We start from the raw sequence: 26,140 nt of genomic DNA on the forward strand, positions 1-26,140 counted from the left end.
TTTTCATTTGGCTGCTCGTTTACAGGAATGAGTTGCTGAGTGAGTTTGTGGATAGTGCAAAAGCAGCCAACAGCCCGGAGCAAGCCATTGAGGTGGTGAAGCTGGCGAGTGCCTTCAGCCTGCCTGCCTGTGAGGGCCTCGCCCAGAGAGTGCTGGCCGAGTTTGCCATCACAGAGGAGCAGAAGTAAGTGGTGCTGGATCTTTGCGGGAAAGAAAGGTGGGGTTGGTAGAGTAGGCCGTTTGTTCATTCAGATGTTTTATCACTTTCTGACCCGAGTTTTTAGTTTAAAAAAAAAAGTGCATTAATTTAGACATTACTCATTTAGCATCCAAGTCAGGAAAGGTTTGGCTGTTGAAGCTTTTTACTTATAGAATTGGTGTATCTTTTTCCTCTTCCGGGAGCCTGGTCCCCCAGCTGTCCCATTGTGACTCCCCTCTTGTTTCCTTCAGGAAAGCCCTGGGAGGCCCAACTGTGTTGACCAGCAGCAGCAGCAGCAGCAGCAGCAGCGAGAGTGACAGCGACAGCGACAGCAGTGAAGGCAAATAAAAGTGGGCAATTCAGAAGCAGATGAGGCCTGATGTGTCTGCAGGAATCCCATGGGAACGGAGGCATTCATATTTAGCAATGATATGAGAAAAGAAGGGACTACAGATAGGAAATTTGTGGTCAGATTCGGATTTGACTTTGGTATTCCCTAAGTGAACCATCCGTGCACGTGTCATTGGAGTCTCCCATTTTAGCAGCAGCAGTGCAGCTTTGTGCCAAGCAGAGCTGGGGGCTTGCTTCCTCTTCAGCAACTGTGTGCCCCTCCAAGGTCCTGAGTCTCAGCCTTGGGCTGCCTCATGCTGTGGTGCCTGGCCTTAGGTGTCAGCAGGTCTTCATGTATTTGGATAACAATTGCTGTTCGGTCAACAAGATCAGTTTCAGGGCCCTTTACGGAGGATGTGAAAAACGGCATTTTAAAATTAAATAGAATGATGACAGGAGTTTAGATTGCACGACTGACCTGCAAGTGGAGCCTGTCAATACTCATAAGTTATGTGCATATGTGTGGGTTCGTTATTTCTACATAGCCTTTGCCCTGCCTTTCCCACGTGAGGTTTGCCCAAGTGTCTCCACTGGCCCTTTAGCTCCCTTTTTGTAGGCTGGGCCTCCTTTAGAGGTATGACTGTGGTGGTTGACAAGAGGGCTTGTGGCTAACACAGGTGGATGTTTCCTTGGCTTGATCATGCATAGCTGCTACTTGGTTCTTGTTTTCTCTTGAATGACTCAGTTCAAGAAATCTGAGGGCAAAGAGAAATAACTCACCAGTATAGTACTTAGCTACTTAAGCATTTATGTGTTGATCCATTAGCCCCTTTACACTGAGTCAAAGAAGCAATCGGACAGATCAGCCTTTCATCTCAGTTTACAACTTTCAGGGAGAACCTGGTTGGTGTCACTGGTTCTTCCTGGTTCACCAGCACCTTCTCCCATTGCCTCAGTGCTCGCCTGAGAGCACGGTCCAGGAAAACCCTGTTTGTGATACTGATAGAACGGCAATTATGTCTCAGTTGATGTAGATTCATGTTTACATCCTGATATGTCAACATTTATAGCAGAATTAGAAGGGGCAAGCTCTTCTGGGTTGTATTTCAGATCCAATTAGAACTAGTATCCAGTTTTGAAAAGCCTAATTTAAATAATGGACATGCTGCTGTAATCATGTCAGAGCTATAGCGTCAGCACCAGCTGCCTCGAAAGCAGTCGTATGTTAGAAATCCGGGTACAGCCTGTCGCTGAGGCTAGTGAGCCATTTCAGAGTACCCTAAGAACAGTCGGGAGTGAGAACTGTGAAGGCTAAAGGAAGGAGTCTTCAGATATGTCGAATAAGCTTGTTTGACCACCATTGTGCAGAAATGAGATTTTTTGTTCAACAGGTCAGTTGAGGACTGCCAATACAATGCCGTATTACCACACTTTGACCAGCCAGCCACTAAGGATCTTAACAATACCGCTTCCAAATGTCTCTTATGGATTAGAACCTGGCACCCAGGAGCTCATTATGCAGAGTAAATTGTAATGAATGCTACCCACCTCCTCAGCAGTCTTTGTTGATTTTTGCTGAATTTCTTGTTTGCTGCATGAAACTACACAAAGCCGTGACCCTAGAGGGAAAGATGTTTGTATGTACAGTCACGATTAAAACAGGGTTTTGTCTGTATTTTAAACTGTAGGGCCACACTTATTAGCTGGTCTTGAAGCCTGTTCTGGGTAATAAAATTTAATGAGATGAAGTCAGAAATCCAAGTACATGCAGTAAAGTCACCGTTCCGTGATTTGTAACTCACAAGATTGCAGAGCCACTAGAAGGATGACAGGACAGGTGATAGAATCATTTAGAGTAGACCTGAGAGGTAAAATGACTTGACCACACAAATGAGGTTACTTGATTTAGCTGATTTAAGCAATGTACTGAAACATGGAAAGGTCAAATACATGGGCAGTGCATCTTCAACTGTCTAGAGCAATGCTGCCTGGGGACCTGCAAAGCAGTGGACTTTAGCATGGGAAGGCCTGCTAGGGATCAGCTCAATTTTATAGCTCGCAGCGAAAATTAAAACTTGAAAACTAAGCGGGGTCATGACAATTTATTCTAGCCCAGTTTCATTCTTTCACTTGCCAGACATTCCCTCCCAAACCCTTAGACCCCATGCAGAGCCATCGTGGCTAAAACTCAAGGCAGCTGCTACTCGGGTAGTGGCTGGGCGACCCTCGTCGTCTCATCAATCTTGACTGCCCCCCAGCCTCCAGAATTTCCATTTGGGAAAATGACTGCTTGATCCCAGTAAAAGCTGTTTTGCCTGATGTTTAAGCACTTAAATTTTTTCCCTCTTGTGTCAAATTACATGTTCTGCACTGAGATCAAGCAAATTATTTTAAACATAGTGGGACAATTTGGAACTTGGGAGACATTTACTTAGAACCTATTAAAAGAGCAGAAAATTTAATACAAAGGAATACTGTAGGATTGTGCCTTAGAGACTGCCTTAGCTTAAGTAGAAAGAAAATGTTTAGGAATTGATGGCAATATATGTACAATTGAATGGTAGATTGTATAAGATTTGTAAGAGCCCCCCCCCAATAAAATGATTAATAAAAAGACTGCCTAAGATTATTTTAAAACATTTCTATTAACGATTTTAAATCTCCGACATTAAATATGAAAATTAACTAGGAACATGTTTAAAAGGATGGGGAACCTTGTCCTATAGCCATTGACAGATGAAAGCAAAAAAACCAATGACTTAGTATGACCTTTGAACTGGAAGTGTGGGAGTGGTAGAACTTTATACTTCTTTGAACGAAAATAGGCTAAAGTCAGCCCCAGGGGTAGTTGTGCTGTTTTAAAGGTACTGAATTGGAGTGAGCTACCTGGCTTGGTTTGGGTTTGGCCCGCCCAAGTGAAGCTGATGGACAGTAAGTGTGCACTCCAGAGACAGTTATGTCTGGGAGGGCGCAAGTGAAGAAGGAAGCCCCTCAAAGATGGATTTGACACGGGGGCTGCAGCAATGAACTCATGCCTAACAACTGAGATGGCCCAGGCAGGGCTGGGCAATTGTTTCCTTCAATTGCACATAAGTTATTGAGGCACCTACAACCCATCTACCTTCTGGGCCCTGTGGATTCCCTCTGCTGATAAATCTGACCAAGCTTCAATGCAAGATTCACCCTTTCCATCATATGGTGTTCGAGTGAAAAAACCACCCAGGAAGATTAGGGGGTGGGGCTAGAGAGGGCCACCTTACAACATCAATCTGCTTTCTAAAATGCAACGGGGTGGGGTGTTAAGAGAACTATTAAAATTTGAAAACAAGTCATCTGCATAATTTTGTTTTGGATCTAAAATAAACCACTGAAGTTCTGTTCATGTCTTGAGCTCAGATAATCACTGTCAAACAGAAGGCTATTCCTGAGTTCCAAGAGAAACAATTCCATAACTATGATGTTTTATAGTTTAAGTAAAATAAACATTATAAGCATTTTTGATACTACAAATAGGTCAATCAATTTTGCAAGTACATGTCTTTTGCCATTTCATGCCACTCCAAAGAGGATGACTTTAGAGAAGTTGTTAGGAGCCTTCAGTCAGCTCTGACCTGCAGTCACCCTGGTGCACACAATGAAGCACTGCCTGGGCCCGCACCCTCCCCACATTTGCTCCGTTCTTGCACCCATTCCTGCAGCCTCAGTGACAGTCCATCTCCCTGAGGACCTTCCTCCCTCGTTGACTTGATCACGCAAGGTGCTCTCGAGACTGGTCTCTCCTGACATGTCCAAAGTACGAGTGACAAAACCTCACCATCCTTGCCTCTAAGGAGTATTCTGGCTGTGCCTCTTCACGACAGCTTTGTCCTTTAGGAGCCCATGGTACTTTAAGTTTGCTTCGCCAGCACAATTCAAATGAATCAATTCTTCGGTCTCCTTATTCCATGTCCAGTGTTCACATGCATAGGAGGTAATTGAAAATACCATGGCTTGAGTCAGGCCCACCATAGTTCTTCAAATATCCTTGCTTTTCAATTCTCTAAAGGTCTTGTGCAGCAGCAGGTTTACCTAATGCAACGCAACTCTGATTTCGACTGCGGCTTCAGTGAGCACTGGTTGTGGATAGCCTTGAAGTCTTTATAGTCTCTTCATTTGTCATGTTACCTATTGGTCTAATTGTGAGGATTTGGGTTTTGATGTGAGTTGTAATCCAGACCAAAGGCTGCAGTCCTTGATCTTCACCAGCAAGTGCTTCAAGTCCTCTTTACTTTCAGTAAGCAAAGTTGTCATCTGTATATCACAGGCAACACCTGTTACTGAGCCTGCCTCAAATCCTGATGCCTTCTTCCTATAAGCCAGCTTTTCTGATTACTTGCTCAGCATACAGATTGAATAAGTATGGTAAAAAGATAACGTCCTGAAACACTTGTTTGTACAACTGCCTCTTTCTTGATCCATGTACAAATTCTGCATGAGCACACTGAAGTGTTCTGAAATCCCCATTTGTCTCAAGGCTATCTCGAGTGATTCACAAATGCCTTGGCATAGTCAATTTAACAAGTAATTGCCTTTCTAGTATTGTCTGCTTTGAACAAGATCCATCCAACATCAGCAATCGCCTTTGTTTTCACATCCTCTTCTGAATCCAGTCTGCACCCCTGGAAGCTCCCTGTCAATGTATTCCTGCAACATGTTGATCTTCAGCAGAATTATACTTGCATGTGATATTAATGCTATTGTTATGAGCATCCTGTTGTAATTTTTCATTGGAATGGGTACAAATAGGGATCTCTTCCTGTCACCTGGCCAAGTAGCTAGTCTCCAAATTTCCTAGCATAGGTGAGTGCTTCCAACACTTCATCGGGGCTCTTCTGTCTTGCCGTATAGTCACTGAGTCAGCACCGGCTCGATGGCAGTGAATTTGGTACTTGTAACGTTCTGCTACCTTGTAAAAACCAGCGCCCAAGTTCCAAGAGTGCCTCCCCTTCAGATATTAAGAGCATTAAACAAACCGGGTTCCAGTCCAAGAAAACTAGATATGTTTTTAACTAAGAATCCACTTTGGAGAATGTAAGTAATATAGTAAACGTCAATCCAGGTCTAAGATGGCCCAATAGACTGCGAATGAGAGGACAAGGTCAGGGGGTATGCAGACACTTGAATGGAACAAACTGAATCCAGTGGTTACCATGATCACCTGCAGATCTAAAATACTAAAACCCTGCTTCATGATTTGCATGTGCTCAGAAACAAAACCCAAAAGCTTAAACCCTTTGCTGTTGAGCCAATTCCAATTCATAGTAACCTGTAGAACAGAGTAGCATGGCCCCAAAGGGTTTCCAGAGCTACTAATCACTACAGAATGCAAGAGGAAACATAACGTAGGACAATAGTTTAAATGTGTTTCTCCCACAGAAGAGCTGTCAAGTTCAAACTGTCAATCTTGCCGTTAGCTATTGCACTACCTGGGGTACTTTGTGAACACAAAGAGCTGACACCTTTATGATGACTAGTAAGAAAACTGGTAGTGTTTCATGTCAAAGAGGTGCCCTTTAAGAACAAACATATACCATGTTGTGATTAATACACCAATTGCCCTTCCTTTCGAAAGGTGATCAAGGAAATTCTTTGGGTTTTACGGGAACTGAGATTAAATCGGGAGCTTCAGAGTTTGTGGAAAAGGAGAATTTACATAACGTTTTTGAAGCTCGCCCGCCCCCCCTCCCCATACACCACAACATTATCCAATCTCTGTAAAATTCCCAGGATCACTGCCCCCACTTCTGTGAAGATTCAGTCCAGGTACCAGAAATGAGCATGGCCAATCACTAGTGCTTTTTAAGCTGTTGGCGGTGACCCATATGGGGCGTGTTTAGTTAACTTAGTTGGTAGCAAGAGGAAACAGCCCCAGCAGCAGAGAGGACCAGCACTGGCTAGAAACTTTTACACATGCACACAGGAATGTGTATATTGGGTCGCAATACAAAATTATTTTTCCCTGGAAGGTAACAAAGTCTGGATACGTATGAGTTCTACGGTCTTTCACTCACTAGAAAGCTAAAAGTCCCGTGGGGGGGAAGGAAGATGAGCGGATTCCGGGAACCCAGGAGGCAAGAGAATTTTGGGAATGATGAGGGCAACAAATGTATAGATGTGCTTTACACAATTGATCTATGTATTGTGATAAATTGTATGAGCCCCAATAAATTGATTAATTTAAAAAAAAAAAAAAAAAAGAAAGCTAAAAGTCCCACCATAAATACAAATCTTTAGCGTTCTGGTCTGTACATCAGGGTGCTGATTCTGACTCAAGTCCAAACTCACTGTCCTCGAGTTGCTGACTCATGGAAACCCCTTAAGACAACTGCCTGTGAATTTCTGAGACTGGAACTGTTTACTGGAGTAGAAAGCCCCATCTTTCTCCTTCCTGCAAAGCAGCTGGTGGTTTCCAACAGCTAATCTTGTGGGTCAGATCACAGCTGTAACCGCTACCAGGCTCCCTGAGTGACTAGCAGGCATCAATTCACCAGAAGCTTCAGAGCCAAGCATCAGCCCTGGAATTTCGGGTGACCCAGCCTCAGCCCAGAAGCTCCATGTGGCCAGGACTTTCTGCCTCTGCTGTTGCTACTTTCTAAGGCCATTTTCTGAACACACAACACACTGGAAATGGTAGCTTTGGAAAAGGGACAAGATATTCCTTTTTCATCTTGTTGTTTTATTCAGTTTGCTCCAAGGTCAAAAATCACTAGCAGTAGGGATCACAAACATTATTTTGATTTGCTCATAAACCTGGTCAGTAAAACCTGAAAAAAACGACAATGTTACTTACACAAGTGGCAAGGAAAGCACTCTTGGAGTTCACTGACATGATAGCAAGTGGAGATCATGGAACTGCAGCAAGTGTTGACATTGAGAACAGACCTGCAACCTGCTCCTTTCACGACCCTTTTGGGACCCTTGCTGCCAACCCCTTGTATACTTGTCACTGCCGATTTCCTGTGACATGAAATAGAACTGGCTAGGACACCACCTAGGCCTTACTCTTGCTGCACTTGAGTGGTTCCTATTCCTACGGCGCTGGCGTATGCAGTCAGGATGTCCACTATCTGCTTAGTTTCTAGGGTCATTCGTGTTTCACGCAGCCAGTCCTGGGCCACTCGTCGGGACTCCCCTTTCAGCTGATTGACAAACTTGGCTGCCAGCTCCAGATCTCCGTGCTCAACGCAGTAGGAGGCGTAGGACAATAGCTTAAACGTGTTTACATCCTCAGGGCAGAGCTCCGGTGGTGGCTTCAGCTGCTTAGGTGGGAACAGGAGCAGGGACTGCACGTACGAGAGGAAGTACTGGTATAAGCTATTTCTGGTTTCATCAATCATTGCTACCCTCTGGGCCAGTTTCTGGACAGCATAGAAACGGGCTCTAAGGGTCTCCTCGCTGTATACCCCGCGGGTCAGAGACTCGGGAGGAATTGCCGCAGTTAAAGCCTGGGCAAATTCATTATCAGCACAATGGACTTTGATAGCCTCTACGGCACCGCCCAGCGGGACAGTGGGCAGGTCTGCAGATGCCGTCTTCATGCTGTACTTCAGCGCCTCCACCGAGAGCCACAGCTGGTGGGCTTTCCTGGCCTCCTCTTCAGCAACTGCATGGCCTACAGATAAGGAAAGAAAAGGCAGAGGAAAGCATTGTGCTCTTCATCCAGCATTCCATACACTCCCAGCACATCTAGAGCTAAACTACACGGACAAGCTAAAGTCTCACAGAAGATGTGGCCAGAGGGTGAGCCTTTCTCGTGGTCTTTCCTAGTGAGCCACTTCATGTGAGGCAACAAGGGGAGGTGTCACCAGGTGACAGCGGGCTGGCTTCTGCTAACACCCCAGGGAGAACTTGGCAGATGTAGGTGCCCACACACAGGTCTCCCAGCCCTCTCCTTGTGACTTGAACACTCAGGACAATACCAAGTACAGTCTTCCTATGTCACTCACATCTGTGGGGCATCCAATTTAAATATTTTTGTATTTAGAAGCTGAGAAAGAACTATGTTGATAAAGTGGACAGTGACGGCTGGTGCACAGACCACCAGAAACTCCTGGCAAAGGAATGGAAGACTTCAAAGAAACCTACCCAACGACTGGATCTTGAAAGCCCAGGAGTACTGAATTTACTTTTATAGTTTACTGATAAAAGGGATTCTAAACATCCCCCCAAACTCATTTTATCCATGTCCTGTCAGGAGATTTTCCTTTCAGTCGGGCACATGGAAGTCTCTGGTCGGTGAGTGGACTTGGCAAACCACCGCTTCCACTTGACTCTCCAAGTCCCCGAGGACTCAGGGCCCTTTGGAGGGGGAGCACGAGCCCGCACAGACCCACCAGGACCACAACCCAAGCCCACGAGAAAAGCCCTCGAACGCTGGTTAACTGACTCAAACAGTCATCTAGGGTTTGTCCTATCATTAACTATGTCATATCATTAAATCTAAGTCACAAGAAGTAAAACTTCAAGTTACTTAGATTTAATTTTAGAGCCTTTAAAAAAATATCCTCCTAAACATTCTGTGTTCCAAATGCACCAAATCTGGGTCTAATTAAAAAAAAAAAAAAAGTACTTAAGATCTGGTAAAGAGATTTCAGTATCTCTATACCCCAACATTAATGCACACAGCTCATTAGCCACATAACAAGTAATCACCCTCAGAGGTCACACTGAATAACAATTTCTAAGTGCCATCTGCTCACTCTGCACAGCCTGTTCGATTCCTCTCAGTCTGGCATAGGCAGTGTTTATATCCAGAGTAAAGCTGTCGACTTGCTCTTGGCTGAGACGACGATACTCTAATTCTTGTTCAGCGAGTTTTTCAGACATGTCCTGAAATAAACACAAACAGTGTACAGAGAAAAGTGATACTACTTCAGTGCACATCACTTATCTGGATGCTGCTCTTTTAGAAATTGCCACCCCTCTGGAAGCAAAGCGTGCCTTTGAAATATCAAAGCAGTCATCGTGAACCTACAACATTATGTGCGTGGCTCAGAACCATTCTGGTTTGTATTTGATGTGTCAATCTCCACACAACTCCTGATGGAGCCTGACATCAGGGAAAGCAGACCAGGACAAAGTAGGCTATCAAAAACTGCCAGTTCCAAAAACAATATATATATATTATATATATATATAATAATATATAATATACATTATTAGCCACACATAATATAGTTATTTCCATGTCCTCTACTTAAGAATAAAACATTAATTTCTCTCAATAAATAGTTTTTAAAAATAGAGTCAATTTCAATTTTCTGGAACATTACTTGAAAAATCTGTAAATGACTTTGAATAGAAACGGATTAAAATTAATGGTGTCTTTATGATCTGTTGTTTTACCAACTCAACCTCTCAGAGAAGTACCCTTAATGAGGAAACGCCACCTGTCCAATACACAGTCCCGACCGGGTCTCTTTCACCAGCCGTGCTGAGCTGCTGGAACTCTACATGCCTTTGGCGCATTCAAAACACATCTGACCACTTCCATGCAGCTACATCGTTATGTAAAAAGGACCAGTTTTGCAGATATACAAATGCCCCACTCTACCAAGGCTCTGTAACCATCTTTCCATACGCTTCCTTCCACAGTCACAGAGAGAAGGCCATACAGAGTTCATGAATGGGAAGGAGAGCCTGTTGATAAGACAAAGTTCTTACCTTTTCAAACTCACACTTCAGTTCCTGTTCTTGTACCCGAAGGACATCACGCAAGTGATCGGTGTGGGCAGCAGCCTGTCGGCGGAGCTGGGTTCTCATTTCAATTTCCATGGCATCTCGAACTTCGTCAACCTATGAAACCAAACACAGCCAGGATTGTTCTCAACTCTCCAAATACAGAAGAGAAGGACAATGAACAGCAATGCTTACAGTCCCTTCCAAGAGGCAGGCGTGTGAGCACAGCTTGTTCTAATTTTTATGTAAACCAAAACGCTAAGGGTTGGGAGGTGATTCAAACATCCAGCTTTGACCCTACCGAATTTCAAACAGGGGTCTCTCCAGCCCACATCACCTGGCTGCCTCCCACCCAAAGCAGACACTTGTCCCTTTCTGAAGCACCAGCTTCCCACGAAAGTCACTAATGCTAGGTCATGGAGGAAAACCACTACCAAGTCCTCCCCAAATCTCTGCTGTGAGTCATAATGCCCACACTGAGGAGTGTCTCGAACATTAAAGTAGCTGGCGATTACTGAACATAATATAAAATATGACATTATCATGTCTTGCATAATACAACCGATTGAACAGAGTACCTGGAATCCAAAGATTTATTTTCTCAAAATAGTAAATGACTAGGAGTGCAGTCAGTCGGTACATAAAAATCTATGAAACATGTCAGGCAGCGTCTGCTAATTGCCTGGATACAAGGGTGCTCACGGTAAACGGGTTCTAGCTCTCAGTCAGTACACTTTTCAACGTGGAGAGCTGGCAATAAACAAGTCCACAAAAAGGGCATCTCTCAGATTGTGACGCTTGACTTGGGGCTCTACTTTAGAATAAGGGGACATGGAAGACCTTGCTGAGACTGACATCCAAAGCAGTAACTAAAGCCCCTTTCAAGGAGTCCCAGGCAGGAAGGGTGTAAAGGTCCCAAGATGGAAAATGTAGTTAAGGCACAGAAAAAATTCCAGTCAGCCTGGAGCAGTGAAAGGAAGAGCCCCGGCTCCGAGCAGGCAGAAAGGAGACCTAGGCCTTTTGGTATTAGACAACAATTTAGATTTTGTATTAAATGTTAACAGGGAGTCAGTCGATGGAGGAGTTTACAAACCTAGTGTCTGATCAAAGCTGTTTTATAATATGAACCAACCAAATACAAGGATCAGTATGAAAACAGGAAAGCCAGTTGAAACTCTCGAATGACGAGCACAGAAACAACCACCTATTGAACCGCAGCATGGACTAAGGTGAAGGTAAAGGAGAGAAATGGACCGATTAGGGAGTGATGCTGGGTGTACGACAGGCGACATGAGTGACGGAAGGCCTAGCAAGCATGCTGTCTAGCTGGAGCAACTGATGGCTGGTGGTCTACTTACAGACAGAGGCCAGCTGAGGGACTGAGGGACAGGCTGAAGAGAATCCAGAAGGCCGTTTGCTATGTGTTGAGTCTAAAACAATTACTACAAATTCAGCCAGGGGTATCACAGCTAGGCCTAGCTCAGAATGCTACAGATGGTATTCAAACAACTACCTATGGTCACTTGGAGACTGTGGAGTAAGAAAAGGTTTCAGAAGCATAGCAGGGCATGCCAACTGAGCAAAGGAGCCTCAGGAGTGGTCAGCAAGCGGAGAGAAAGGCTAGAAGAGTGTGGTCCTGGGGCAGAAAGCCATTTGAGAGAGGAGAGAGTGGTCAACTGTGCTGCTGAGACATGAAGGTGGGATGTGTAGCCAGGTCCCCAAACCCCTGTGGCCACATATTTAATACATGATGTGCCCACATGGCTAGAAGAGTGACCCCATCATTCCTAACCACCCGCCATGTAGAACACTGGCAAGGGGAACATGCTCAGATGCCAATGGAGGGTCTTCCAGGCCTGCTTTAGGGGAGAACTCCACTGGGGAGGAGGGATTAGATAAGCCCGGTTGCCAGTAGCCCATTATGCTCTTGAACTGCAGCATCTGTTCAACAAAAAGGAGCTCTGCTAGTTCATTCCTTCCCTACAGGTTTTACGTTTGACCAGGAAAGCAGAGGACAAAGCTGCATTCTGTAGGTGGTTCAGCATGACTTATACCCGGTATTTTAAACTGGTGGCAGAAATAGATTCATTTTAAATGTTAGGCCCGGCATGACTCCGACTCCCATCTCTGCTACCTTTCTGTCCTGCTCGGACACTATTTCACTTCTGTGATGCTCTAATGCTTTCGCCACCGCAGAGTCCAACGCCTGCTTTTCCTCCAGCTTTTGTTTCTCCAAGGCTAACTCGATGTGCTGCTTCTCCGCGGCTTTCTGCTCTGCCAGCTCTCTGTTCAGCTGGTCGATGCGGCGATGGGCGTGAGCAATCAGGGAGTTCAGATCATCAGTGGACAGCTTGTCGGCTAAAGAGAACACATTGGAGAGTTCATCGTCTCAGCATAAGGATTTATTACAGGTACACATCTTCAGTCATTTGCACTTTAACCTTTAAAACAATGCAGAGGAAAAATCAGCTTCACAAATGGGCTTAAGATTCTCCAGTTCAGCTGGATATTGATAGATAGGGCCTAACAATAAAATGTTTTCAAATGCAAGCAAAAACCTTAGTTAATTTGTAAAGGCATAGCAATCAGTTGCCTTTTTCATGAACCCAAAATAATACTTGTCATCTGAATGACCTATAAATTAGCTTTTCACCTAATAATTTTGCCTATAAAGACCAAGCTAATATATGCAGCCACTTCTGTGTTTTCTGGCATATATTCCTATGATTCTTTGTAACATGCATCCCCAGTTAGTTTCTTTTTCAGAAAACTCTCATCCCATTCAAACTTTTACTTTCTCCTATGAGTTTTGCTCCTTTTCTCACTCCAAACGGGATCCAGGAGCACAGTCTGCAGCCTGAGCTGTGCACCAGACCCTGCTGCTGCAGAGCTTGTTCACGCCTCAAGGCCTGTTACGAGTCTTCAAAACCCCACTCCTCACGTAAGAATTAGGACTACATCAGCAAAATAGAGAAAGTATAGGAAGCTCTATATGACAAATGACTCATATCGTCAAGAAATAAACTGAAATAAAAAGATGATATAAAAGACGCATCGACGAAATTCACTGTACGAGCCCACTTTACAGACAATGGCACCTATCTGAACCCTGACTGGACATGGGAGGGCACTGAGGAAGACTCATGTCTCCGCTGTGATGCAGCCTGGTGATGATGTTTCAGAAAGCAAGCTGAAGGGACTTAGAAATGAAAGGATATGCTAAGATCTGCTTCAACATGAGCTAGAAGAAGGGTGAGCACGAACAAGTGAGACAGAACTGGCCACGTGACCAGTGCTGAAGCAGGGGGAAAGGACTTTGGCGCTTACCATACTTTTCTTCCTATTTTTAATATCCGAAACTTTCCAAAATTAAAAACAATATTTTTATGTATATCATATCTATAGGCTTCCAATCACGGAGAGCGCAAATGACAAAAAGATCCTTATTTAGATTTTTCATGTGATACAATTTTGTTTATATTATGTACGTAACTTTAAGCATCAAGAAAACAAAGACTTCAGTCTTTTAAGACTCAAAACAAAAGCCTTTAAAGTACAGAACACATAATTACTCACCTAAGTCAGAAATGCCTGCAAAGGGAAAGCAAAAGAGTTTGAAAATAAGAATATATGTATTTCATTTATAGATGTTAAATTGGAAGACCACAAAAAGAAAGAAAAACCAGACACTGGAGGTAAAAAAGGCCTTTTCATACTTCAGGATTGTTTGGATCTTTAATTAAGTCAAGATCTGTAGAATGTTTAGAAAACAGTGCCAGAATAATGCTCAGTAGTGCTGGCTATTATTAACAAAGATAGCACTGAGCTTAGCTATGAAAGAATTCAGAGACTATGCGACAATGTTAGTGCCAGGCTATTCACAATTTAGAGAACCAAGATTATAACCCAGTGATAACCCCTCTGCTAGAGGGGATTTGGTAGAGGTCTGAAAGGCCTTTAGATTTCAGAGGTAAGGACTTTTAGTCATCGAGGGAGAATTCACATCTCCAGAAAAAGACGTGACACTGGTTGCATCGATGGACTAAAAATCATGGAATATGTGGGTTTGCGTATGGCTAACTTTCACTAAATGCCTTTTATGCATTGCAAATTTTCTATCATGTGACGGTGCAATCCATGTTAAAAATTCCTAAAAATGGAACTGGAGATGGTGTCCCCTCTAAAAATTCAGAGGCAGCACCACAGAAAACACAAAAACTTTATTTTCTGGAGGTCACCTTTCAACACAGGGTTTCTAGGCCTTGGGAATGACTGTCGCTTTGGAGCATCATTCTCCACTATGGGGGGATTTGCTGTGTCTGACAGGACTTAGCAGTGTCCCTGCCTTCTGATGCCAGCAGCCCTGCCCATTGCAAAATGTCCTTAGGCAGAAAATCATCCCTAGGCAGTTGAGAACTAGGCTGTAACTTTTTTGACATTTTATGGGCATTTTCAGAATCAGCAACAACAACAAAAGTTTAAAAACTTCAACGGCTGCCCTGGAAAACATCAGTAGGTGTTAGTTCGGTAGGAAGACCAAAGACCGGTAGTAAAGATCACAAGTTTCAAATTGCTAGGGTTGGCACTCACTACTCGTTCTCTCAGTCCATCCTGCCCTTCCAACGTCCTTTCCTCTCCCTTCAGCCAACCCCAACTCCTTGCTTTCTACCAAATGCCATGCCTCTGCCAAGGGGCTTACATTTAATAGGCACACAACAAACACACAAGACAAGATGATGAATTTCAAGAGGCTAAAACAGAATAAAGTGGTAGAGTGAGGTGTGGTAGGAAATGGTTACATCTGTTTCAGTTGTAAATTCAGGGAAGCACAGCCCAGGAGACATTTCAGTAGGGAAAAGGTATGGCTTGGCTTCCTGAACCTGTCAACATGGACCTCCTCTGCTGAGTGATGGCTAGCCAGTTCAAACAGCAAGGTGCAAGCAAGATTGATTCTTTCCAGATTGGTGTGTATACAATTTTTTTCTCTAAGCACCCCCCGTTTTTTTTTCCCTTTAAAGTCTAACTGGTGGTCCCCCTCTTAAGTGAGTCAACTACATATAGAAAACTGTCTTGGGTTCCTCTGGGAACCCGAGTTCCCAGAGTAAATCTAGTAAATCTCTCTGGATGACTGTCACACAGATAAAATATCTCATGGGTCTTTATTACCTTAGCTCATGCTTCCATGACCCTTTTATCAAGCCTGGAACTTTCAGTCCGGAGAGAACTGTAAGAGGTAGTTCGGGTACAGCTTGTTGAGAATGGTCATCTCTGAGATTCCTAGCACTTTCCCAGCATTTCAGGAAAATGGGACTATCTCTCAGAGTTACAGTATGTAATAATTGCCTAACCTTCAGTATCAAGTTTCTTGCAATCTGAGCTAATGTACAGTCCCACAGCAATTCTACTCTAGAGCCCCTGAATAGGTTCTCAACCTCAGTGTCAGAGAGTAATCAGAAAGAGTGCCCAGGTTATCGTAGTGGCCATGACAGCTGGCACCCAGCTCATGGGGACGAAACGAAATGCTGCCCAGTCCTGTGCCAGTCCCACCATCAGACTGCTGCGATCCACAGATTGGTCTAGATCACCAGGCTTTTCTTCAGTATGCAAGCTTTGTTAAAGCCTGTCTGTCACAAACAAGCTACAAACAAGCACCACGACTTAGCTGGTGGATAGGTATCCTACAAAGCAGGAATGCAGTGTGAACCATTCACACCTCCAAGGTGTGCCATTAAGCAATTCAATCTAAATATATGCAGAGTACTAAGGTTTTGAATAATTATACATAGATATTTTTATCAGAGCCAAGGTTATAATGCTACTCTCACTTGCTTGGATTCAAAATGCTTTTTTTGAACAGCAGAAACCAGATTATTCACCATGGCTATAACCAAGCATGGAGGAGGGAGCGGCCACCAGTGTGCTACCTTACATGGTGCCTGCTAGAGAAAATGTCGACAACACTGGGCTGGACTGGACACCAAGCAACAGGTAGGCAGGCGACAGGGGTTTGGACTAAATGAATGCAGCTGAAGCAGGCTTACTGTAGTTGATAGGTCAGTTGTTAAGAAAGAAAAACAAAAAAGGGGGCACAATGCTTCAGTTGTACTTACTCATCCCTTTCCACCCAGGCATTAGATCTGGGGTAATACTGTCCAATTCTCGTTTAAAGTCATCCCGGGCTTGGGCCACTAGTTCATGATACTGAGAGACAACCTTAGCCTCAGACTGTGCTGCTTGGACCTAAAGAGACACAAAGGGTAGAGGGCTAAACTGGACAAGACAATACAAGCTCAGAAAGAGAAGTCAGGTTTGCTTATTTAGTAAGTTGACTGTGAATGCATAGGTAATACCTATCTAGCTTTCTAAAGCAGATAGGAACTACCCTTTATAGATCACACCAAGTTTAGACAGAAGAGCTTGTCTTTCATTTAGTCACAAAATGGTAATTTTCTAAGCGGTAAGTAACAACCATGACCACAAGCATCTATTTTCTTGCATTCCTTTGGCTAAAGGGTCTTGTTTTCATGTGAACAAGAGACCTAAGGGGCTCACCTTTTGGACCACATCGTCTAGATCAACGATCATGTTGTGGAGTTTGCCCTCTGCAGTAGTTATGTAAGGTTTGGTCCCAGCAATCTCCTTTTTCTTTGCATTTTCAATTACACTTTTCATCTTCTCTAATTCTTCTCTGGAAACCAATAAAATGAAACAAAGACTTAATACAATTCCTTGCCAACTTTATGAAAGCATTCTAAAAGCTGTACAAAATAAAATTTTTAAAAATCTGTGAAAGAAATAAATTGAAACAAAGATTCAATGCTTTTTTGCAGTCTCCAGGTAGAGCAGTTTGTATCACCAACAACCAAAACCACCAAGGACAGAAGGGGACTGGCGGTGGCATGAGGTATAGGAAGAGAGTTCAGTGTTTGCTATCTCGTGAGCACTCAATAAATGTCAGTCCTGTGTGCAATATCCTGGATCTTGTTAGCTTTCCAATTAAGACAACTTAATTAAGATAAAATGATGAAGCCACAACTCTCAAGAAATAACGGCCTCACAGGAAGGCTTTGGGATTCCATAGGCTTCACAAATTGAACAGACTTATTAAATGTCCCCATTCTGACCCCAGCGCAACAAAGCACAGATGGAGAGAGGGAAAAGGGCTCTTGGTCCCCACTCACTCACTCACACTGCACAAAGAAAGCCCGGCCCGAAGAAAGCCACCAGGAGGCCCTAATAACTTGTGAAAGTCCATGAGTACTTACTTGGCTTTGAGAAGGGCATCGGCGGCCTCATCTACTGCTTTTCTGCGTTCCTTCAACGCGCCCTCCACCATGCGCCACTGGGCTGCCTTCTTCTCACCTGAAATCTAAACAAAAATTTTCAGTGTGTAAACATGAATAATTTCTATAACTGATGTGTAAGATAGGCTGTGAGGATAAAACTGGTCTATCAAATAACACATGCCCAATCATTCTTGAAGATACTGTGGTTGTGCAGTGGATTAAATGATAGGCTGCTAGCCAGGAGGCTGGTAGAAGGAGGCTCTATGGAAGATTGGTGAGGCTACCTGCTCGTGTAAAGACTTAGTCTTGGAAACCTTAGGAACAATTCTACTCCGTCCAACAGGGCTGCTGTGAGCTGGCCCCGACTCAGAGCAATGGGTTGCATCCTTCCTGGGCTCACCTCAGAATTGTCCATGGCGGCTTTCAGGACACTGGCATGTGCATTGACGGCCTGAACCGCGGCATTCTGCGCTGCGACTGCATGCAGAGTGGTGCGAGCAGTCTGGCTCACAGCATCTTCTAAGCTCTTAGCTATTGCTGGGAGAAAAAGAAGTGTTTTTTTTAAAAAAATAGGTTCCTGCCTTCATATATAGTAATTTAATCTTTCACTCTTCCCTATTAAGTCTTTCACTGCATGTCTCCAAAAGTGGTAAAAACAAGCAAGCACACAGCAGCAAAGAAACAAGCCCAAATTTAGGAATCAAGGTTTCACTTAAAAGCATAGTCAAATGTTGATAAAATGGGAGTTGTTCATTATAGTAATTTTACTTTTATGGCTAATGGAATTTCTTCAAAATAAAGTTCAGAACCTGGCTTTTTCCTCCCATGAGAAAAATAACTGCTTACAGAAAGGCAATCTATTTCAAAAGAATGTAATCCGGTTTAAGACTTTACAGTTTGTTTTACCCACTGCCAAAAACCCAAACCCGTTGTCAATTCTGACCCTGTAAGACCGAGTAAAACTGGCCCATAGAGTTTCAGAAACTGTAAACTTTCCAGAAGCAGATTGTTATTTCTTTTTCCCACGGAGCAGCTGGTGTGTTTGAATTGCCAACCTTTTAGTTAGCAGTGGAGGGCTTAACCACTGTGCCACTAGAGTCAACAACTTCAGCATAAACAATGGATCTTTTTTTCCCTTTAAATAATGACCAGACCACAGAGACCCAGCTAGGACATTTTCATACCCTCAGCCAGAGAAATACTCATAGCAAAACACCTCTATCACACCAAGCCAAAACATGTTGCTGTTAGGTAATGTCAAGTTTTTGTCTCCTAGCAACCCCACTTGACAGAGTAGAACTGTCTCAATGGGTTTCCTAGACTGTAATCTTTACAAAAGCAGAGCTTTCTCCCATGGAGCCACTGGGTAAATTCAAACAGCCAACCTTCTGGTTAGCAGCCTGTACCAGTCAGGCTCTCAAGATCTAACAGGCAAAACGATTAAAAAAACAAAACAAAAAAATGAGGCTATTGACGTGAAGTTTTTAAAATAACCTGTGAATATAAATGCACTGATACTTTGTAAATCAAATTTTTCTATACCATATTGCTACAACCTCTGATATATTTTCAATATTGCCTTTATTTTCATGTCCATAGCTTTTCTTTGTCTATGAACTTATAACTAATAATAATTCAGTCTCTGTATTAAAGTCACTTGTATGTAATCAAAAAAGAAAAAGGCAAAAAAAGAAAAGGTAGCTTGGAAACAAGTCTGAAGGCTACAAGACACAAATGTTTAAGGAACTATCATATATTAAGATCATTATTTTTTCTTCTCTTTGATATTTTATCAAGTCTTAAACAGGGCACCGACAAGATAAAGACAAATCCTCCAAATGAAGGAGATCATCTGTCATGAGGCTCCAATGGTGGCCGTGAAGTTAAGAGATGGCAGCAAACAAAAGCACTCATCACAGATTCCACACTGTCACGCGCAGGCCCAAAGAAGCAAAACAGGTCCAGGCTGAGACACATACACAGCTAGCTGCATATTAGAAACGCTCACAGTATTGGCCTTGGGACCCTCTGACCCCTGGCTACTCAGGACCAAGCATCCCTGGTTACCCCAATTTCCTTAAGGGCACACCCAGGTTAAGTCCCCTAAGGACAAGACTCCCCACCTCACCTTCTTTGTTTGGGTAAGAAAATTGTAATCAAGATCACACTTCCAATGTAATTATTATTACAAATTTATACAACTGAAAAACACTGAATTGTAAAATTCATTATGTATATATGCATTATACAACTTAAAAATCACATTTTTGTTTGCTACTTAAGGAATATCAAAGATGACAAAATAATAATATTATAAATTATCAAAGGTTCGTGAGGGAGGGGGAGCAGGGAGGGAGAGGAAAAAATGATACCAAGGGCTCAAGTAGAAAAACGTTTTGAGAATGATGATGGCAACAAATGTACAAATGTGCTTGACACAATGGATGTAATGCATGGATTGTGATGAGTTGTATGAGCCCCAAATAAAACGATCCAAAAAAAAAAAAAAGGAATATCAAAGAAACCTCCAAACAATGTAAGCAGTGATTTCAGACAATGTGTTAAAATAAAAAATGGTCACTTGAAGAAAGATAGCCAGTGAGAATAAGATAACACAAGATGACATTGGTGACAACAACAAAAGAAGAAGAAATATGTTTGAGATGAGAATGAAAGAAAAGGAGAGTTTGAGCAAAAGAAACAGGCAGATTCGACAGTGCCTTTGCAGAGAGATGAACAAATGCATAGAAATTGATCAATCATAAACGGTACCTTTGTAACACAAGTCAAAGCTGCTGAAAGCAAGAAATGAAAAAGCACTAAGAAACAGTTGGAGAATCAAAGTTAACCTGGAAAGGCAGAGGAAGGAAAATACGGTATCTGATTGCCATGGCATGCTTGAGTTAATGGTGGACAGGAAGTCCGAATGCAGTTCAGAGTGAACTGCAGAGGCCCACACACCTGTAAAAGCAGGCCACTCTCCTCAAGAGGTCTATGTATCCTTACAAAAAGTCCATGGGTGTGCTATGTGACACATTGTGCTGTAATCCTAGGCAAAATCCTGAAAATGTTCACTTGCTCAAGAATGAAAGCTATGAGGAACTGGAAAAAAGGCACAAACATCTTAAATTTATAATTTACATCCAAGTGTCTGTATGACAAAGGGAGAAACATGAGGGAAAGCATGAGTTAAAAAAAAAAAAGCGGTCTCAATTTGAAGTGGTAAAAAGTTCAGGAAAAACTAAAAGGTGAGGGGGGAAAAGTACAAAAATATTGCACTTGTTTAAGTCATTTGGTTTAACAGTCTCAACTAGTTGTACAACGGCCAAGGACTCAGAAAAAGAAAAAGCAGTCAAGGAACTCAGCACATGTCAAGTCTGCCTCTACTTTACAGAAGTCTAAAAAAAACGGTTCCTTGGAGTAATTCAGGAGCCACTCCGGCAGGAAGACTTCAACACTAACCAAACAAAAAACAAATGGAGAAAGTACATCATGGAATGTTCACCATGATACACAATGCACACTACATTACTGATCCCTTGTCACCCAGGTAACAGATGGGAAGAAGACAAATGATAAAATTCACAGTAATGCGAATAAAGAAAGAAATCACAGCTAGCTGATGGGGAAGAAATGGGAGCGAAAGGTGTAAGAAGAAAACAACTGCGAGAGATGACCTTGAGAGCGGTTTGGTTTACATACACTCAATCTGAACTTGTTCTTGCTTTTCCTGTCGAGCAAGGCGGGCCGCAACTTCTTCAGGAGGACGCTCTTTTACAGAAGACGAGGATGCTTGCTCTTGTGGCAAAAGTAAATAAGAGGAAATCAAATTTTGGCACGGAATTTCAGTAGCTAGCAGAGAAAAAATACCATCAACTTTTGTACCTGCCCATTAGATCTACTAAGGAGAATTTGGGCTAAGACTCCTAAAACCACCTCAGCACTCTTAATGATTCCACAATGAAGACAAGGAATCCATGTCTTAACCCCTAGATTAGAAATTTTCAGAAAATTTCCTAAGCAAGTCTGTAGATTTAAAAGAAGCATAAATTTACACTTATATAGTGTGTATGTGTGGTCTAGGTATTAAATCATTCTAATGTGTATATCATTTATGAAACAAATATCAATAATTAAATTACCTGAGGTTGCAGGGGTAGGTTTTCCTTCACCAACTGCAAGGAGACCCGGTTTTATGGATCTGTCATGCTGAACCGCAGGGGCTGGGACCGACAGCGTATCACCTGCTGCAGAAATAATTTGAGCTGCCTCTGTAGGTGCTATAAATATATGTTACTCATGTATTTATAGTCCCTGGGTTAACAGAGATAAACCCATGAATCTACTACCACCACCACCCACTTCACATGTGACTCTTTAAAGACACAATGACACATAAAGCCACTATTCAAACGGAAGGAGCACTTCCCAGTGCATTTGCAAGCTCACCCACAATGGACACTGGCTAGGGAAGCCAGGAGAAAAGGAATCTTGTCAGCATCCTCTACTTTCCAACCATCACTAGCTGCCCTCAGACAAAGTAATGGTACCAAAGCTTAACACACGAGCAGTGGACAAAAGATGAGCACAACATGGAATGATAATGACACAGGAAAAATGGCCCCATAATGAAGAAGGCAGGCAAAGGAACGCAGCTAACCAGATGATTCCTCTTTAGCTGCTTTGAAGAGTGCGAGAGATGAAAAAGGCAGTCTGAGGAACAGGTGGTGGAAGAGGAAAACAAGCAGTATACTTCTAGAGGCAGAGTGTGAGTGGGGAAGCAAGAAATGGAGAAAAAAATATTTAAAATAGGCTGCAGACACATTTCAAAGGTACAAAGTAGAATTATTGTAAGGCCTGTTAAATCCTAGCTCTGTCCTTGGTTGCATATCATCGACTTACAACAGCCAGCATGGTCCTATTAAAATAAAAGTCAGATAAGCAACTCTGGGCTCTGCACCTCCAAGGCCTCCCCATCTCAGAATACAAATTCATAAAGGCTTCTCTGCACAGCCACAATGGGCTTTCTCCTCCCTCTCTGCCACTTACTGACGCCACTTAGTAGCCTTTAGTCATGCTGCCTGAATATGGGAGGAGGCCGTGTACTAGCCAATCCCTGTGCCTGGTATGCTTTCCCAACGGCTCACTTCCACCTGGCACACTCATCTCATTCTAGTTTTCACTCAAAAGACACCTTCCAGGTGAGGCTTCCTTAGCCACTCCAATTAACATTGCAGCATTCCCTCTCACACGAGTCCATGGGAGACATCTCATCTATTTTGTTACTTGTATCATCTTTCTCCCCCTTCATTTTACCAAAGGGACATTAGCAGGGGAGTCTTTTTTTCTTTCCAGTTTGTCTATTGAATGCCTGATACACACTAAACACTCAAGCAAACAGCCGCTGAGAGAAATTTAATCAGAACAGCAGTAACAATACACGAAGAAATTCAAATGTACATCAGTTTAGAATTAGCTAAATGCTTTAAATTAGGGTGAGATTACTGTTATATCAAAGGTAAATAAACCTGGAGGACAGCAGGAAGACATTTTCTCACTAAGACTAAAGAGAGGAAAAGGAATGGGTGAAGCGACAGGAAAAAAGAAGCAAGCTTAAAATCCAAATGGGCAAAAAGGCTGGACATAAACAGGGAAAATAGGAAAAAGAAAAAGAAACAGTCTCTTACAAGCAGGGACATTTCTGTCAACATCTTCACTCAACAGGTGTTCAAAATAAAGCCCAATTTCTAGAAATGAAAGCCCAAATGATAGGTGGGAACCCTTCTTTGCAGGGAGGGGAGTTGGGGACACAAGAGCCCTTCGTGGGACGAGCCTTCTTCTTACAAGTCAATTCAAAAACTCATCCACTGAAAAGAATGGTTCTGAATGTAGGTACCTGCTACTGACGCTGCAGTGTCTCCCTGTGATTTCTGGAGGTATGAAGTAGGCTGTTTGGATCCTTTCACAGCCTCTGGCACACTAGAGATTGTTAGTGGACCAGACTGAATCATGGAAACAAAAAACATTTGACATTTCAGATATGATACCACGGGGAAGAAAAAAAAAGCATACAGTAATTTGTATTATTTCAAAAGTAAAATCTTTCAGGATTTTAGATTTTAAGTTAAGCTGTACAACATAATGTATTTTATTAGCCACACTATAAGAAGTCACTGTAACCAGGAAATTATAGCTCAAGCTTTTCATTACAAACAATTTGATCATATTTTAGTTGTAACTGGGGCTTCTCTTAGAACACAGAGTAAATAAAGTGCATCAGATATGACACACCTTCTATATATGCATCATTCCTTGTATATACTAAGGTGATTTCCATCTTCTTTCTAAACTAAATTAAGGTATATATTACATATGCTCAGTCAGAATCAAATTATTTTCATGGGCTCTGAGTAAAAATGGAGATTTGGGGTTATGTTGCTTCTTTAATCTCCAGGACTCATGCACACTAGAATAAATGGTCCAACTGAAGTAATGGCTGGTTTTGTCTTTCCTAATTACTGCATAATAGAAATGTTTATACTCACAACCTATGTTGTCCCACTTTATGCCAGACCTTCACAGTGGAACTCATATTTTTAGAAGACTACTATATACTAAAAAAGGTTTTGAACTTTGCCACGTGTATTAGTCTGGGTACTCTGAACAAATCCACAGCAACTCATATATAAGAGAGTTTTATGTAAAGAAAAGGTGCATCACGAAAACATCCCAACCCAATGCTGCCCAAGCCCACAAGTCCAACATTAACCCATTAACCCAACACCAGTCCACAAAGTCCTCCACCTCACAAAACAGAGGCGATGATGCCGACTGCAGGAGGAAAGCTGAGTCAGTGAACGAACAAGCATCTCAGCAGTAGCAGGGGTCTCCACACGGCTGCTCCAGCACCCAGGGCTGCATCGGGATAGGTCCATGGGGCTTCTCCTTGGGGATGTCTTGTAGGACGTCAATCTTGCAAGCTGAAGCAGGGAGCTGCTAAGGCAGCTGCATCCTGGTGCGACCATCACAAAGCAAGAGACCCGAGAACTAGAAAGGCGAGGCTTCACCACCCATTTATCCCTCCGCCTTTCAACCAGACCCACATGTGATTATCGGCCAGGCTGGCACAATTAAACTAACTCACCACGCATAGAAACTAGAATTACACTCATTATCTTAATTTTTCTTCTCTAGTGACCTTTTTAAATTCATGAAATAGATACTGTTGTGACAAGCAACATAATAGCAAGATATGTCAATGGTGTGGGTTTTAACTTGCCTCTTTACCGCTCCTTTCCCTTAGAGCACTTTGAAGTAGTCAACACTGTCCTTCTACTCCAAGCGTACGCTCAGATATATACATATATATAACTTCCATTTCTTTAAACAAAATAAGACAGAGTTAGCGTATACACATTACTACCTAACTTGCTCTTTTTACTTTTTCCAAGTCAAAGAAATAATTTTCACTTACATTAATATCCTACGTAATGTATATCCCATCATTTATAACTAATCTCCGATTTATAAGCAGCCAAGTTGTTTCCTATCTTGTTTTGCCACTACATACAACACACAACAAATGTTGTTGTGCACTGGAGACTCAGTGTGGGAATTGTGCCTGATCTGATCCCACCACACCGAAGCAGACACTAAGGGCGTGCAACAGAACAGCAAAGGCAACAGAGAACAAAGTCTCCAGGAAATACCAAAAATAGACTTTGGGGCGAGGGCGTAACACCCCATCATACTCGACCAGAAAACACTCCTAAAGGCCAACAAACAGTCACTGAACTAACTACAGGCCTTTCTTTGTTGTTGTTTTTTGTCATTTTGCTTTTTGTTGTTTTCTTTTGTTGTTTGTTTTGCTGTCTTGTTTTGGTGCATGTTTATTATCTCCGTAGGTCCGTCTAAATAAGATAGGCTGGATGAACAATTTGGAGGAGAAAACAACGGAACCAACGGTTCCAGGGGGACATGGAAGAGGGGGAGGTGTGGGTAAAGGAAATGGTGTTAACAAACCCAGGGACAAAGGAACAACAAGTGATCCAAATCGGTGGTGAGGAGGATGTAGGAGGCCTGGTAGGGTGTGATCAAGGGTAATGTAACCTATAGGAATTATTGAAACCCAAATTGTGTTAGTCTGAGTAGACTAGAGAAACAAATCCATGGATATACGTATGTGTAAAAGAAAGAGGTTTATATACAAGAGCAATTAAACATGGAGAAAACATCCAAGCCCAGTCCAGATCAAGTCCATAAATCCGGTATTAGCCCATATGTCCGATATCAATCTATAAAGTCCTCTTCATAATCACAAAACACATGCAATGAAGCTAAACACAGGATGATCACAAGCCAGTGAGTAGAAAGTCTTTGGGTCCAGTGGCGTTGTAAGCATCTCAGGGCCGGCAGGGGTCTCTTTGTGGCTTCTCCAGCTTCAGAGGTCTGGTTGCATCCATGTGGCTTGTGTTCTACAATGTTTCCCAGGGAGTAGCAGAGAGAGGTGTCTTCTGCCTCCAAGGAGGAAGTACCAGATTTCCCAGAATTCTCAGAAGGCCATGCCCACAGAAGTCTCATTGGCTATCTCCATACTGACAGCCTAGAC

At 42.8% G+C, this 26,140-nt stretch overlaps 2 protein-coding genes across 7 annotated transcripts in view; one reads left to right on the plus strand and one right to left on the minus strand.

The window, feature by feature from the left end:
- Positions 1-2,615, plus strand: part of PTCD3 (pentatricopeptide repeat domain 3) — a 31,290-nt gene extending 28,675 nt beyond the window's left edge. The window contains exons 23-24 of the mRNA XM_045283849.1: positions 26-184; positions 451-2,615. Of these exons, the coding sequence (XP_045139784.1) occupies positions 26-184; positions 451-547 (256 nt within the window). The 3' untranslated portion in view covers positions 548-2,615. The remainder of the gene's footprint in view (positions 1-25; positions 185-450) is intronic.
- Positions 2,616-7,223: 4,608 nt separating this feature from the next.
- Positions 7,224-26,140, minus strand: part of IMMT (inner membrane mitochondrial protein) — a 33,855-nt gene continuing 14,938 nt past the window's right edge. Inside the window, exons 4-15 of one of the 6 annotated variants that reach the window (XM_045283870.1) lie at positions 23,429-23,534; positions 21,675-21,776; positions 21,235-21,330; positions 17,933-18,069; positions 17,512-17,615; positions 16,799-16,934; positions 16,357-16,486; positions 13,823-13,837; positions 12,381-12,604; positions 10,232-10,363; positions 9,268-9,397; positions 7,224-8,180 (exon numbers count right to left, since the gene is read on the minus strand). In XM_045283870.1, coding sequence (XP_045139805.1) covers positions 7,567-8,180; positions 9,268-9,397; positions 10,232-10,363; positions 12,381-12,604; positions 13,823-13,837; positions 16,357-16,486; positions 16,799-16,934; positions 17,512-17,615; positions 17,933-18,069; positions 21,235-21,330; positions 21,675-21,776; positions 23,429-23,534 — 1,926 coding nt within the window. In that variant the 3' untranslated portion in view covers positions 7,224-7,566. Of the gene's footprint in view, positions 8,181-9,267; positions 9,398-10,231; positions 10,364-12,380; positions 12,605-13,822; positions 13,838-16,356; positions 16,487-16,798; positions 16,935-17,511; positions 17,616-17,932; positions 18,070-21,234; positions 21,331-21,674; positions 21,813-23,428; positions 23,535-26,140 lie in introns of all 6 variants that reach the window. The other 5 variants (XM_045283869.1, XM_045283868.1, XM_045283871.1 and 2 more) reach the window with 5 other exon arrangements.

This window comes from Echinops telfairi, unplaced genomic scaffold (genome assembly GCF_000313985.2).
Source record: "Echinops telfairi isolate 266 unplaced genomic scaffold, ASM31398v2 ScPeMD7_7467;HRSCAF=8505_1, whole genome shotgun sequence".
Classification (NCBI taxonomy): Eukaryota; Metazoa; Chordata; class Mammalia; order Afrosoricida; family Tenrecidae; genus Echinops; species Echinops telfairi.